This window comes from Penaeus vannamei, chromosome 37 (genome assembly GCF_042767895.1).
Source record: "Penaeus vannamei isolate JL-2024 chromosome 37, ASM4276789v1, whole genome shotgun sequence".
In the NCBI taxonomy this organism is placed as follows: domain Eukaryota; kingdom Metazoa; phylum Arthropoda; class Malacostraca; order Decapoda; family Penaeidae; genus Penaeus; species Penaeus vannamei.
The window spans coordinates 11412921-11427920 of record NC_091585.1 but is presented as its reverse complement, the minus strand read 5'-3'; the positions used below and the strand labels follow the sequence as shown (position 1 = coordinate 11427920).

Below are 15000 nucleotides of genomic sequence, written 5' to 3'. Positions count from 1 at the left end.
TTTGACGTTACCTAACTTCATGTGAATGGCCTTCCATGCTGAAGTTCTCTTATGTATCAGTTACCTTCGCAGCTAAAGAGTTATTGTACAGAATTGGATTGCAGGGGCAGAGAGATGATCAAGTTTATGGCCATTAAGAACACTAATAGATGTAGAAGATAATCAGTGCTTGACAAAATGAAGACCACAGTTGCTGATCAGTCTATGCTCATGGGTCAAAGTCTTAAGCTCTGGTAAAGACAAAGAAGCCACCAAGTATATTTTCTCTGGCAGTTTATTATTAGATAAGAAATAAGCTCAAGTTTGGCTTTGGGGAAGATATATAGAGGAAGCTCATGAATGAATGGTAAGTGTGGAGGATATAGCTTTGCTAGATGTTCTGTTCTATTGTGGACAGCGACCGACCAAAGTGATTTCAAAGAAGGATGATGAAATAATAGAAGGGTGGTTTTCACTGTAGACTTTGTAGATTATGGGAGAATGTACCAGCTCCTTGTTTTTGATGATTATGGTAAATCTTTATTGTATGGACGCACTTGCCAGAGACCAAAGTCCTAACTCCGGTACAAGTTTTTGAGGGTGAGGTATGGAGATAGAGGGAAATAGACACCACCATCTTATAGTGTAAGAAACAACATGGTTTAAGATGCAATGGCCTCACATTTACTTGTAAGTGACTAAAATGCCTGCTGAATATCACTGCTCAGAGAGCAAGTCCAAACACCCTCACACAGACACACTGTCACACACAGAGTTCTTAATGTCCATTTTCTACAAGTTTCCTCAAAGTGCTAATAAAAGATAGGTACAGGGGGCTGATCCCCCTGTCTAGGGAATAAATAGAAGTTTAGAAATGTTAGATTGGGTTATTGGGTTTGCAGGATATCCTGGTTTTGGGATTTACTATCTAGAGGGTGTGTTGCTTTCGGTAACAGGTACCCCCAACTCCAAGTCACCAGAACTTGAGTGAGGCTCTCCATGCTCATTTTCCTTTATTTGTGACATCATTGTTTGTGTCTACATATTAGTTCATTTAATGATGACTGCAATTTTTTGTCATTGACGAATATCATCTTCAATTTGCCCTAGTGGAGTGTGTCCTTACCATAAAGATTAACCATGATTATACTCAAAAAGTCTGCTAAGCTTTCCTAATTCTTTGTCATATAATTAAAAAAATATGATAAACCCCTTAACATGAAATTAGTCTTAATTGTAAAGCCCAATTTAATTTTAAGAAGTATCTCAAGTATGGCCAAATGAATTATCTGTTATAAATGTCATTTATGAAGTCTGGTTATTTCTGTTTTTATTTTGTTAATTAATGTCCTTTTCACAGTACTACTATCAACATATTAATAATGAGGGTGTTTTCTAGGTAGGTTGAAAGCTGTGATTTGCTGGATGGTTTTGTAACATGATACCTACTTTATAATGTCTATCCCTGGCAGTATTTGTTTTATATATATATATATATATATATATATATATATATATATATATATATATATATATATTTATATATTTATATATATATATATATATACATATAGTTTTTTTTTCCCATCTGCATCTATCTTGTCATGGAAGGAAATGTCTTGGAAATGATTATTCTGTCAGTTCCTATTAGGCCTGTTGTTTGCTCTGCATTATCTGCATATTTGAAATTACAATTATGTTGTATTTAAATTTTAAGTAATAGTTTTTGTATTAGACAATTGCATTGTTGGGGAATACTTTTGGCATGTATATTGATCAGCAGACTAGTGGATATGCAATGATATTGTTATCTGAAATCATTTTTTTTGTTTTGAAACAAAATAAACAAACAAAGAAGTTTATCAGAGTGTATACATACAACATTTGCTATCTTTCTGTCTTTCTTATTTATGTATTTTTATCCTCCCATTAGTAATGGTACTGTCTAGTTCATCAGATTTTGTGATGATGAATTTATAACAAAGAATATATATGCATATTCCTTGTCTTCCCTGAAATAGGTTGGAAGCCAGCTGGCATATCTAGACTTACCCAATGGAACCATACTGCTGCAACAATGGAGGCAGTTTTGCCAGAAGCCTCCTCGTGGCTTTGAGAAGTACTTCCGTGGTGCAAGCAAGCAAGGCCCCAAGCAGCAGCCACAGCAGAAAGCAGACACGCCCCCTCCACAACAGCAGTCGCCAAATAAGCCTTCAACCCCAAAGGACCCCTTCAACTTGAGCTTGTTTGGCTCTGGAAGCAAGTGAGTTAATGGGTTGCTGAGGTTTAATATGCGAAGATTTGGGATGGAACCAAGATTTCCTGCCTTTTATTTAATACGGTTGTATAATTGATAATTAGAAATTCATGTTGGAAATTACATTATGTATATTGGTAATTTTTTTGTAATAATAATATCTTTTGAATATGTGGGGAAAAAAGTCAGATATAGTTAGAGAAAAAAATAATCTCTTAAAAATATCATATACGTAAATGTCATAATAATGTTCTATATTATGCAGTCAGTGCTTGTGCATTAACACTTTCTTTGTAATACCCTTTATTGTTATCCCCCAGATCTGGCAAGGGTGGTGGGAGAGGTGGTGGAGGCAAACCCCTTGGTGAAGGGAGTGACCGTGACAGATGGGTGGCCATGGCAGCACTTGCCGCCATGGGCTTGTTGGGGGTTGCTGCCATTTACCAGATGGGCTACAAAGAAATCACGTGGAAGGAGTTCTCCAAGAAGTGAGTTTCTCTTAGCTTGTAGGTCAGATGAGCATATTTTGATGCAATGGAAATGTCTGTTACTTTTCCTGTGCCTTAGGAGGTTAATTAAATATTGGTTTACATAGATTTGAGTTTAAAGAATCTTTATATTTTCCATGTGGTAAAATAATAGTTATTTGCATTTTCATTGAGAAAAGGATTTTATTATAAGAATAGCATTACTATCAATGATATCTTTACATTGATTTATTAATGTATTACATATTTCAATGATGATTTGTTTGATTGTTTATGAGTCTTATCACCACCAGAAATTTCTGTACTTTTCTTTATATTAACCTACGTTATTTATGAGTAGGATTGAAAGATGAACAGATATATTTAAAAAGTGGACAGATTTTGATATTCTTTTTCTTTTCTCTTTCTAGCTATTTAGCAAAGGGAATTGTAGAAAAGCTGGAAGTTATTAACAAGAAATGGGTCCGTGTTAAGCTAATGCCTGGAAATCAGGTGGAAGGAGCTGTAAGTATTTGTGCACTGAAGGGGGTTGAGTGGTTGATACAGTAAAGTAATATATTAATGATGTTTATAATTGTATTTTGATTTTGACATTCTGTTGGCTAATTATATCATGTGTTTCTATTTAAGTAGGTCTGTCACATATCTTGGGAATCCAGGAATTTAACACTCCCATTGTTTTTCCAGACAACTTTATGGTTTAGCATAGGGTCTGTAGATGCCTTTGAACGAAATGTAGAGACAGCACAAATGGAGGCAGGAATTGAGCCTTCAAATTTCATTCCGGTTGTCTATAAGAATGAGTTGGAGCCTGCCACTCTCACATCATTCCTGCCCACATTACTGATCATAGGTAGGTACTCTCGGCATGGAGTTTATACATGTATTTTCCCATTCTCTTCCCTTTTTCTCTATGGGATGTGTGATTAAACAAAAAATTTAGAAGAGATTGATAATTTTTTAAATCTTTATTAGTGTTGTTGGTTTAAAAATTGAATTACAAATTAGTAGGTGTTTTTGGTTCAGTGAAGCAAGTAGAAAAGTAGATGTGCATTATACATAAAGTTTAAGCAATATAGATCATGAATTATCAAATTGCCCCTCAGAAAAGACGTGTAGAAGCTCTATTAAAAATCCCATGGTATAGTTAGCATCATGGTGTTCAAACCTCACCTTGAATGTTTCTGATCCACAGGTTTCCTTATCTTCATGATGAGAAGATCAGCCCAGATGATGGGAGGTTCCGGGGGTCGAAGAGGGGGAGGGCTCTTTGGGGGGGTCATGGAGTCGACTGCAAAGATGGTGAACCCCACAGACATCGGGGTTGCATTTAAGTAAGCTGATTTGAAGTGGTGGCTTTCTTGGAATTATGAGAGATCGAAAAGTCTTGTCAGAATTTTTTGGGATTGCATGCAACAGCATTTGATAATTAATAATCTTTTACATTGCCTCCCTAGGGATGTAGCTGGATGTGAAGAAGCCAAGATTGAAATTATGGAGTTTGTGAATTTCTTGAAGAATCCTCAGCAGTATACTGAGTTGGGAGCTAAGATTCCCAAGGGAGCCATTCTCACAGGTGAAAAGGACATAGCATTTTCCTCCTCTTCATTTTCTCTTTTTTTTTCATCTTGTGCATTTTGTCTTGTCTACTGTCTTAAATTTTTGTTTTTTACGCTTTTCTCCAAATAAGGAAATATGAAAAAATGTAATTATGGCTCATACTGATTAATTTTTGTATTTCTCTTTTTCCCTGTATTATTCGCTGCATGTCTTTTCACCTTTATAACAGCTCAATATCTTCTCCTGTTCCACAGGTCCTCCTGGCACAGGCAAAACTCTACTAGCCAAAGCAACTGCTGGAGAAGCTAACGTGCCTTTCATCTACGTCTCAGGTTCCGAGTTCTTGGAGATGTTTGTGGGTGTTGGTCCATCAAGGGTAAGTATTTAGGTGATATTTTAGAAGTGCTTAAAGCAAGGTTTTCCATTAGTCTTATCTGAGTGACATAGGTTGGGGATTATAACCCTTTTAGCCAAGTCTGGATACTCTATCGAAGGCAAATAGGCAAGCCAGACCTTGAACCTTTCTTCCCCAGACCATTGGTGAAATTTAAAGATATGATGAAGACATGACATCTTGAAAACATTTTAAAACTAGTCCAGACACCTCAGGGTTTTTATGTAACCAATATGGAGGCTGGGCAGTGGTAGATGGTTCAGGGACCAGGGTTCAACCTGAGTAGTGGAACCCATATGATATGGCTATGATTGTAAGGTGTTGATTCAAGGAATTCTTGCCCTTGTATTGTTAGATGTGGTTTATGGTAAGCTGAAGATTAAGTTTCCTTCCTAATATAGGACCTAATTTAAAGGAATATCTCCTAACAGGTAAGGGACATGTTTGCCATGGCCCGTAAGAATGCCCCTTGCATCCTCTTCATGGATGAAATAGATGCAGTTGGGCGGAAACGAGGTGGAAGATCCTTTGGTGGTCATTCAGAACAGGAGAACACACTCAACCAGCTTCTTGTAGAGATGGATGGTAAGCTCTTGGTTTAATTTTGATCTAATTATCCATGTATTCTCTCTTTTTTGTGACTTGACTTTATTAGAATTTATAAACTAATATGTGGCTTACTTCTTGACAGGCTTCAACACCACATCTAATGTAGTGGTATTGGCTGCAACCAACAGAGTTGACATTTTGGACAAGGCTCTCCTCAGGCCAGGAAGGTTTGATCGTCAGATTTTCGTGCCGCCACCAGACATCAAGGGTCGAGCTTCCATCTTCAAGGTCCACTTAGGGCCGCTGCGCACTAATCTGGATAAGGATGAATTGTCTCGCAAGATGGCTGCCCTTACTCCAGGGTTTACTGGTAGGTTGATGCAGAAAGCATGGAGTTTTGGTGTGTGTGGTGTGCCTTCTTCAGCTTTGTCTATGATTGATATTTTCTCATCCTTTTAAATTCTTTGGCATAATACCTCAGTATAATTTTTTTTTTTTTTTTCCCCTACAGGGGCAGACATTAGCAATGTATGTAATGAAGCAGCTTTGATTGCTGCTCGCGATGCTCAGAAGGATATCATCCTAAAGCACTTTGAGGCTGCCATTGAGCGTGTTGTGGCTGGCATGGAGAAGAAAACCAATGTATTACAGCCAACAGAAAAGAAGACTGTAGCCTACCATGAGGCTGGTCATGCTGTTTGTGGCTGGTTCCTGGAGCATGCTGACCCCTTGCTGAAGGTGAGGCAATGGTATTAAGACTATTTTGAAGAAACCAGAGAGAATATTTTAATGATTCTTTGATTTAAAAGAAAAAGATGCAGGAAGTTTAGCATAATATTAGTTGAGATTTTTTTGAGTTGTTAGTTAAGTCCAAAATGTTAATGCAGTTATATGTAACTTAAAGGTTTTCTAATTTTTTCCCTTTTTCAGTGGTTTAACAACTTCTATTTTTTTTCTAGGTTTCCATCATTCCTCGAGGAAAAGGACTTGGTTATGCCCAGTACCTCCCCAAGGAGCAGTTCCTCTTTACCCAAGAACAGCTCTTTGATCGCATGTGTGTGATGCTGGGTGGCCGTGTGGCTGAGAGCATTTTCTTCAATGCTATAACCACTGGAGCACAAGATGATCTGCAGAAGGTTACTAGATCTGCCTATGCACAGGTGAGAATGATAGAACATCCAGTAGTTTTGAAAAATTTGGCTTTTTCGTCTGATATAATAGTGATAGTTTAATCCTAGAGATATATTCTGAATCTTAGAAAACATAGGCTACTTTGCTATGTATATGGTTCATATGGTAAACATACTATTGAAGTAAAATTACAGTTCCTCTAATTTCTTTTCATACCAGATTGTCCAGTATGGCATGAATGACCGCATTGGCCAACGTGTGTACCAGATGCCTGAGCCAGGAGAGATGGTCATGGAGAAGCCTTACAGTGAGGCCACAGCACAAGCTATTGATGAAGAGGTTAAAGCTCTCATTGACAACGCTTACCAGAGGACCTTGGATCTCCTTAATGAAAAGAAGGCTGATATCGAGAAGGTTCGTGGTTATTGATGGTGTCTGTCTATTTTTATTATCTTGGAACTTGCAGTGTTTATGTTATATACAAAAGAATCATGGAATTAACAGTATTTATATCAATTAGAGAAATTAAAAAGAAATTGACTAATGTAGAACGTAGGATATATTGATAGATTAACATATATATCCTATGTAATTACTGTTTTTACAATAATTAATCAAATATTTCACTGTAGGTTGCCAAGAGACTGTTGGAGAGGGAGATCCTAAGCCGTGATGACATGATTGAGCTCTTGGGAGCACGTCCCTTCAAGGAAAAGTCTACCTACGAGGAGTTTGTGGAAGGTACCGGCAGCTTTGAGGAAGACACAAGCCTACCCGAGGGCCTGAGGCAGTGGAACAAGTCAAAAGAAGAAGAAGCAAAGGAGAAAGAGGAAAAAGAAAAAGAAAAAGTAAAGAAGACTAGTTAACCAATGTTTTATTTTTCTCTCTTTTTTTATCATTATTATCATTATTTTTTTTAATAATATTTATCACGGACTTGTAATATTGCTCCTCCCCTTTCCGCCCTCTTCTCCCAGCCTCCCATCCCCCCTCCTGTATCTCTGTTGTATATTACTTGCTTCATGCAGATATTTGGATGTAGAATGATGTATTATAATAAAGAATGACAGAAACATATAAAAAGTTTGTTTGAAGAATACCTATTTAGATGTTTCAGTTTCAAATTTTTGTTATATAATACAGTCATTTTGAATGTAAAACTACAGAAAATTAGTATTTTTCGGTAATAATCCCAGAATAAACCACTGGTGGAGCTCTTGCCAGAACTTGTACCAAAGTAATTATCAAATTTTCAAAAGGTACAATAAAAAAGCTTCATAACACATTATATAAATTCTATGATGCAAGTAGAAAAGAACAAAATGGCTTTTTGCTTGGAAGTGGAATTTTAATCTATCAGAACCTTTGCAGCCATGAAAGTGCAAATATAAGGTTTGGCAATATAAAAACTTTTGGCAATTAAGATATATAATGATAATGAAAACAGGTATAAAGATGATGCTGAAACTAACCTTGAAAATTATGATTATAATTATACCAGGAGTATTCTGATACATAATTGGTATTGTTGATATCATCAGTGACGTTTATCTTAATTTGTATTATTTTTATTATGGATATTGTTACTACTACACCATTACTATCAATATTTTTTTTCATTATTACTATTTGAATAGTACTGCTATTAGTACTGTCTTTAATTTTACCATAGATTATAACATTATCATTATTACTAACATCTTGATGCTGTTTCAATTATGTTATTATTATGATAACCCTGACATTGCTACAAATTAAAAGTAATAAATCTAACATTCTGATAAAAACCTACTTTGCACAAAATAGGTTTAATGAAATATAAAATCCTTCGAAACAAAAATATTTTGAAGCTTGTCTCCTTGTTCAGTATATCTGTTTTCACGTTATTTTCTTTGATCATAAGTATTATTGCAACATCAGGACTGGATAGGGGAATCCCAGGCATAAAACATTAGAACTTGGATGATAATGATATTATTTTTGAAAAAGGAAAGCAGAGTGATGGTAATCATGTTTGCAGTGACAGTGATTATACCAATAATTATAGTAGTTCCTGATGTGCTAATGAATATGACACTACACGCTGTGATAACAATAATGGTAAGGATGGTATTATTACCATTGTTATTGTCAATGTTGTTGCTATTACCATAATTTATTATTCATATTGTTACTATTGTTATATTCATTATTATCATTGTTATTATTGTTAGCATCATTATTATCAATATTATTATTACTGTTGTTATTATTATTACCATTATTAGTATTTTTTTTGGTATTATTATTGTCTTTCTTCTTAGTATTATTGTCTTTGATGTTGTTCTTATGATTTATTGTTATTATTAATAATAATATATATTTATTTTTGCTGCTACCATTATTTTATTGTTTTTATTGTTGCTTTTATTATTTTCTTATTAATATTATTATAATTATCATGATCATTTTCTTTGTTATTGCCATTGGCATTATTGTTATTATCATTATTAACTATTAATATTATTATTACTGTTATTACTATTACTATTGTTATTATTATTATTATCATTACTATTAGTATTATTATCATTATTAGATGTTTTTTATTTCATTATAATCAGTAGTAGTAGTATTGTTACTGTTATTATTATTATCATTATTAGTATTAGTATTAGTATTAATATTAGTATTAATTATTATTATGATTATGATTATTGATATTCTAATAATAATAATAATAATAATAATAATTATTATTATTATTATTATTATTATAAGTATTATCATTACTACCTTTGTTATGATTTTTATTGATATTATTGTTATTTCCTTTGTTATGATTGTTCCCATAACTAATCCTGTTTGTTTTATTTTTATTACTATTATTATTGTTGTTGGTGGTGCTGTTATTATTATAATCATCATTGTTGTTGCCAGTATTGTTATTGTTGTCATTATTGTTGTTGTTATATAAGCATTATCATTATGTTCAAATTATTGTCATTGTTATTATTATTATTATTATTATTATTATTATTATTATTATTATTGTTATCACCCCCGCCAAGGAGGTTATGTTTTTGGTTGTGCTGGTTAGTTCATTGCTTTGCTTGTTTGTTTATTTGCTCAGTGGTTAGCAGGATAACTCAAGGGGTTCTGAACACATTTTTACCATAGGTGTGTTTTAGCATAACTCAGATTCCATAAAATTTTGGTGTTTGATCTAGATCATGGTCCAGATCCAGGATTTTTTCAATGATTATTTCAGTTACCCCTATTGCTTTGTTAAGGGTAATAGTTACCCCTATTGCTAGGGCAGTAGGGGTAACTATTATAATTATAATTACCTTTATCACCGCCAATGAGGTTATGATTATGGACGTCATCAGTGTACTTGAATGAAAAAGTTGATATAAATGCAATTGTTCAAGTGTGAATATTTTTATTGCATCAGCTGCCGTATTGCCTTGGCAGAGGTATGCGGAGGCAGTGCTTCTAGTTTTTTATAGTTATTGTCTTGTGTTATTATTACTATTGATATTAATATTTTTGTTGTTATTATTATTGTCACTATTATTATTTTTATTGTTATTATTGTTGTTATTAATCTTTTCTTAATAATTTTCATTAGGATTTCTATTATTGTTTTATTATTATTGTTATTATTATCATTTATATCATTACCATTATTATTATTATCATTATTGTTGTTGTTGTTGTTATTATTATTATTATTATTATTATTATTATTATTATTATTATTATTATTATTATTATTATTATTATTATTGTTATTGTTATTGTTATTGTTATTGTTATTGTTATTGTTATTGTTATTGTTTTGTTATTGTTATTATTATTATTATTATTATTATTATTATTATTATTATTATTATTATTATTATTATTATTATTATTATTATTATTATTATTATTACAGCTACTATTGGTATTTTTTTATTATTATTATTATTATTATTATCATTATTATTATTATTATAATTCATATCATTGATAATTTATTTTCGTTATTGATGAATTATTATTATCATTGTTATTCTTCTTATGTTCTTTATTACTATCATCACTGCTGTTATCGTTTTTTGTTGTAGTCAGTATTGATATTATTATTATTATCATTGTTGCTATTATTATCATTATTACTATCATTATTATCATCATCATCATCATCTGTGGAAAGGTATGAATGATAATGAATATCTTCACAATACAAGATATGTATTTGACCGCTTTCGAATATATCTTCGTAAGAAAAACATGTACTACTGACGAAGATATAATCGAAACCGGTCCAATACATCTCTTGTATTGTGAAGATATTCGTTCTCATTCATAGCTTTCCACATTTGTCAACATGAATACGGTTCATCATCATCACTATTATCATTGTTATTGTTGTTGTTGTTATTATTATTATTATTATTATTATTATTATTATTATTATTATTATTATTATTATTATTATTATTATTATTATTGCTAGTACTACTACTACTACTACTACTACTATTATTATTATTATTATTATTATTATTATTATTATTATTATTATTATTATTATTACTACTACTACTACTACTACTACTACTACTACTACTACTACTACTACTACTACTACTACTACTACTACTACTACTACTACTAGTAATACTACTACTACTACTACTACTACTACTACTACTACTACTACTACTACTACTACTACTACTACTACTACTACTACTACAACTACAACTACAACTACTACTACTACTACTACTACAACAACTACTACTACTACTACTACTACTATTATCATTATTATTTTATTGTTAATGTTATTATCATTATTATTATTATTATTAATGTTGTTATTATCATTATCATTATTATGATTATTATCATTATTATTATCATATTATTGTTATCATTGTTATTTCTGTCATTGATTAGTAATTATAATGAAAATGATGATAATAATATTTGGCTATCATTATCATCAAAGTTGTTATTATTTTCATCAATTCAGAAACAAACAAACAAACAAAACCATCTTCACTAATGACGCAGACTCTCGAATGCCTACGTTGTTTGTTTCTTTCTTTGTTTCTTTGTTTCTTTGCGCAGAAAATGGATTCTTCTTCCTGGCGGACGTACGAAAAACTGCGCTTCAGAGAAAAGGTCATTCAGTGCCCTTTGTGTGATACCGGCGCGGTGCACATACACACACGCACACGCACACACACATGCACGCACACACACACATGCACGCGCACACACACATGCACACACATTTACACGCGCGCGCACACACACACACGCACACGCACAGGTATACACACACACGCAGACTTACACGCGCGCATACACGCACGTACACACGCGGATACACTCACGTACACACGCGGATACACTCACGTACATACGCGGATACACTCACGTACACACACACACACACACACATACACACACACACGCACAATTTATGACACCTATACAATAAAAGAAAATAGATCTATGCGTAGCAGCGACTATAAATAGATGTACCTATTATGCATAAACAAAGAGAGAGGGAGGGAAGGAGGGAGAGAGACGAGAACGAGAGAGAGGGAGAGAGACGAGAACGAGACAGAGAGGGGGAGAGAGAGACAAGAACGAGAGAGAGAGAGAGAGAGAGAGAGAGAGAGAGAGAGAGAGAGAGAGAGACGAGAACGAGAGGGAGAGGGAGAGAGACGAGAACGAGAGGGAGAGAGACGAGAACGAGAGGGGAGAGAGAGAGAGAGAGAGAGACGAGAACGAGAGAGAGAGAGAGAGAGAGAGAGAGAGAGAGAGAGAGAGAGAGAGAGAGAGAGAGAGAGAGAGAGACACGCGAACGTCACTCTTTGTCTCGAGCAAATTTTAGTTACATATATCCGAAATGTCATTTTGTACAAAAGGGATCAGTTCCATTACTTGGCCGGGGTAAGGCGAAATCGCAGTGATATTTAATTCTAGATGAAAATCCAAGTACAACTAAAAAGTGATTAGGGTCTATTAATCTTATTTTTATAGTATTAGTTATTTTTAGAAGGCGTGATAAACATTCCTTTTTCTTGCAAAAAATGAACAGCTTATTGATATAAATAGTTAAAAGAAGTTTTTCCAATATTTATAGTCTGATATAGTATTCGCAATTTGTTAAAGGTTACTAGGGAAGCTGAGGTTATATTTTTTTGAAAATTCGCGGGCTTAAGTGAACTCTAGAAATTTCAAATGAGAGCTATTTTTTTCGGATTCTTATATTTACCTCTCGTGCAACAATGAAGGACAATTACTCATCGATTTATATTTTAACTATTATGTGATTAATACGATATATAGTTATATTATTTATTTTCTATAAATAAACGTGAATCTTCATCCTCACTATAGACTTTAATAATGTGTCATGGCGGCGTTGTTGAAGGTATGTATTAATACGGAACTTCGAGTTATTTGTATGATTCCTCTCAACCTACACCACTCAGGTCCGTCATATCCACCATAGGTTCTCAGGGACATCCAAAAAATCGAGAAAAGAGGCCAAAAACCCCGATAAACACGGAAGAAAGTGAGGAAAAGAGGGTGATAAGAGCGGGTCATCGTTTGTTTACATCCGAGGTTGGACTTTGTCACTGGTCTCGGCGGCCGTCCAAGAATTCACTTTTTTTTCTTTCTTTGTTTTACTTTGTTTCCCGAGTCGTAGATCTCGTCCTCGGCCTCCTGCGTAGTTCCTCTCCGGCCTCGCTCCGGGATAGAGGTTTTAGCAGTGCCTTTCGTGGACGGAGGGCGAGTGACAGTGGCCTCCGAGGGCGACCCCAGGCTGGCGAGGGGGGCGCTTGGGGGGCTCTGGGGTCGGGGAGGGAGTTTAAAGGAGGGTTTTGGGGTCTGGTGGATTTTTTTTGGATTTAGTCTCTCTGTGGTTTAAGGTTACGGACAGTTGACTGTGGATCAGATTCGCTTAGGATATTAGTATATTGGGATGCGTGTTCAGAGGTTTAATTTTTGCTGTTGTTGTGTTTTCGTACAGGTTTGGTATTCTTGTCTTGGAGATTCTGAGCTATTGGAGAGAAGTTGCGGAATGTTAGAAATGAATGCCGAAACGAGTGCGCTCTTTGTTTAGAATATGGTATAGGGATGTACACGTTTTGTCATATTTTACATGTGCCGTGCTGTAGGGTTTATACAGTAAATTTGAGGAAATATTCTATCTTTATTTTTATTGAAATTGACTGTATAGTGATTTGCAAAGTGCTTTTATCAAATCTATAATCCTATATGTTTAATGTGTTTGAGATTTTTTTTTGTGAATTACCTCTTAAACCATGCACTTTCTTATATTTTTAGAGTTTTGAAGTATAGAAGAAAAGTATTATAACATATCTTTAGGAAGAAGTAGAGACCAATGTTCTTTTTATTAGCTGTGGCAATATGCGTATTACTGTATATCTTTTATGGATATCTTTGATGTAATTTCCACTTGTGATGTATTCTTATTACTTGATAAAGGTTTTGATGAAAGGACTTCAGACTGTATTGTAGTTTGAAATAACTTAAGGTCTGATTTGGTAGATATGTAGAGGGTTAATCTTTACGGTATGGACGCTGTAAGTTAGGACAAATTGAATATGATATTCTTGTATATGACAAAAAGATGCAGTCATCAGTACATGTAATAATCTGTAAACACAAACAGTAATGCCACAAATAAAAGAAAAAAATATCATGGAAGGCACCCCCGCAGCCGAAGTCCACTTGGTGCTCCCGAGTTTTAGCTCTAACTCGCTGTGCTTGCCGAGGTGAAGACAATGTTTCCCAGTGGATGTTGGGAAGGCAGAGCCCGTCATCAACCTTCCCCTTGGGCAGTCAGGCACATCCAGCCACAGCAACATATATTTAAAAATAATTTTTTTGAAGTGGAGTTGGGAGCTTAGTCTATGGAGAGAGTGTCCATACTGTAAAGCATTACCGTGTAGAGATATTGAAAGTATCAGAAAGGGAAGGAGGCATTAATTAGCTGTTTGTTTTCTCATGCCTCTTTCCCTTGGTATTAAACATATTTCAACCTTTGATATTATTGATTTATATGAGGATATGTGAATTCTGAAAAATCATGCACACGCACATACATTATTTTTATTTTTCGTATTATTCTTGTATATCAAATTAGAAGTAGTGTGATTCAGTTTATCTGTTAGTTGTGTGTGCTGTAAAAATTCTTGCTTTTTAAGATATTAGGTGCAGTAATAGGTTGGCAGAGTTTGTAAGAATCCTTTGGTAGAAATGCAATTGTAAGTCTGAGGTAAAGGAAGTATTGCAAGCGTTATTTTTATTTAACAATTTGTATCATCCCTTTTTCTTGTGAAGTTTTCCTTCCATTGTTTCTTTTGCTGATAGTTTGAATACTGAGTTATTTTTCCTCTTTCATATTTAGCTTTTTTGTTTCTCCTGTTGTCATTCATATTCTGTTTGGGTCAGTTTCATTTTTTTTTTCTCTCTCTCTTCCACTATGCAGATGATTTCTCTCTCCTTTTTTACTTTGATTCTTGACTTTTTTTCTTCTTGATGGAAATATCGTTTTGTAAGAAATGCAATTAAATTCTGATTGTGTGATCTTTCTTTCAGATGAAATTTATAGACAG

The 15000-nt window shown here is 34.0% G+C and overlaps 2 protein-coding genes across 7 annotated transcripts in view; both read left to right on the top strand.

The window, feature by feature from the left end:
• The window catches only part of Afg3l2 (AFG3 like matrix AAA peptidase subunit 2), an 8015-nt gene extending 574 nt beyond the window's left edge, over positions 1–7441 (top strand). Inside the window, exons 2-14 of the mRNA XM_027371428.2 lie at positions 2001–2242; positions 2557–2724; positions 3135–3228; positions 3412–3577; positions 3920–4058; positions 4182–4300; positions 4539–4660; positions 5110–5263; positions 5370–5597; positions 5739–5965; positions 6187–6387; positions 6578–6772; positions 6991–7441. Coding sequence (XP_027227229.1) covers positions 2001–2242; positions 2557–2724; positions 3135–3228; positions 3412–3577; positions 3920–4058; positions 4182–4300; positions 4539–4660; positions 5110–5263; positions 5370–5597; positions 5739–5965; positions 6187–6387; positions 6578–6772; positions 6991–7224 — 2289 coding nt within the window. The 3' untranslated portion in view covers positions 7225–7441. The remainder of the gene's footprint in view (positions 1–2000; positions 2243–2556; positions 2725–3134; positions 3229–3411; positions 3578–3919; positions 4059–4181; positions 4301–4538; positions 4661–5109; positions 5264–5369; positions 5598–5738; positions 5966–6186; positions 6388–6577; positions 6773–6990) is intronic.
• Positions 7442–12762: 5321 nt separating this feature from the next.
• The window catches only part of Cul5 (cullin 5), a 17020-nt gene continuing 14782 nt past the window's right edge, over positions 12763–15000 (top strand). For 2 of the 6 annotated variants that reach the window (XM_070115398.1, XM_070115396.1), the window contains exons 1-2: positions 13055–13147; positions 14984–15000. The exon at positions 14984–15000 is cut by the window's right edge and continues 155 nt beyond it. Coding sequence is in view for 2 of the 6 variants with exons in the window: in XM_070115397.1 (XP_069971498.1) it covers positions 12768–12785 (18 nt within the window). In the remaining 4 variants the exon portion in view is untranslated. Of the gene's footprint in view, positions 12786–12985; positions 13148–13685; positions 14661–14983 lie in introns of those variants that run through there. The other 4 variants (XM_070115397.1, XM_027371432.2, XM_027371429.2 and 1 more) reach the window with 3 other exon arrangements.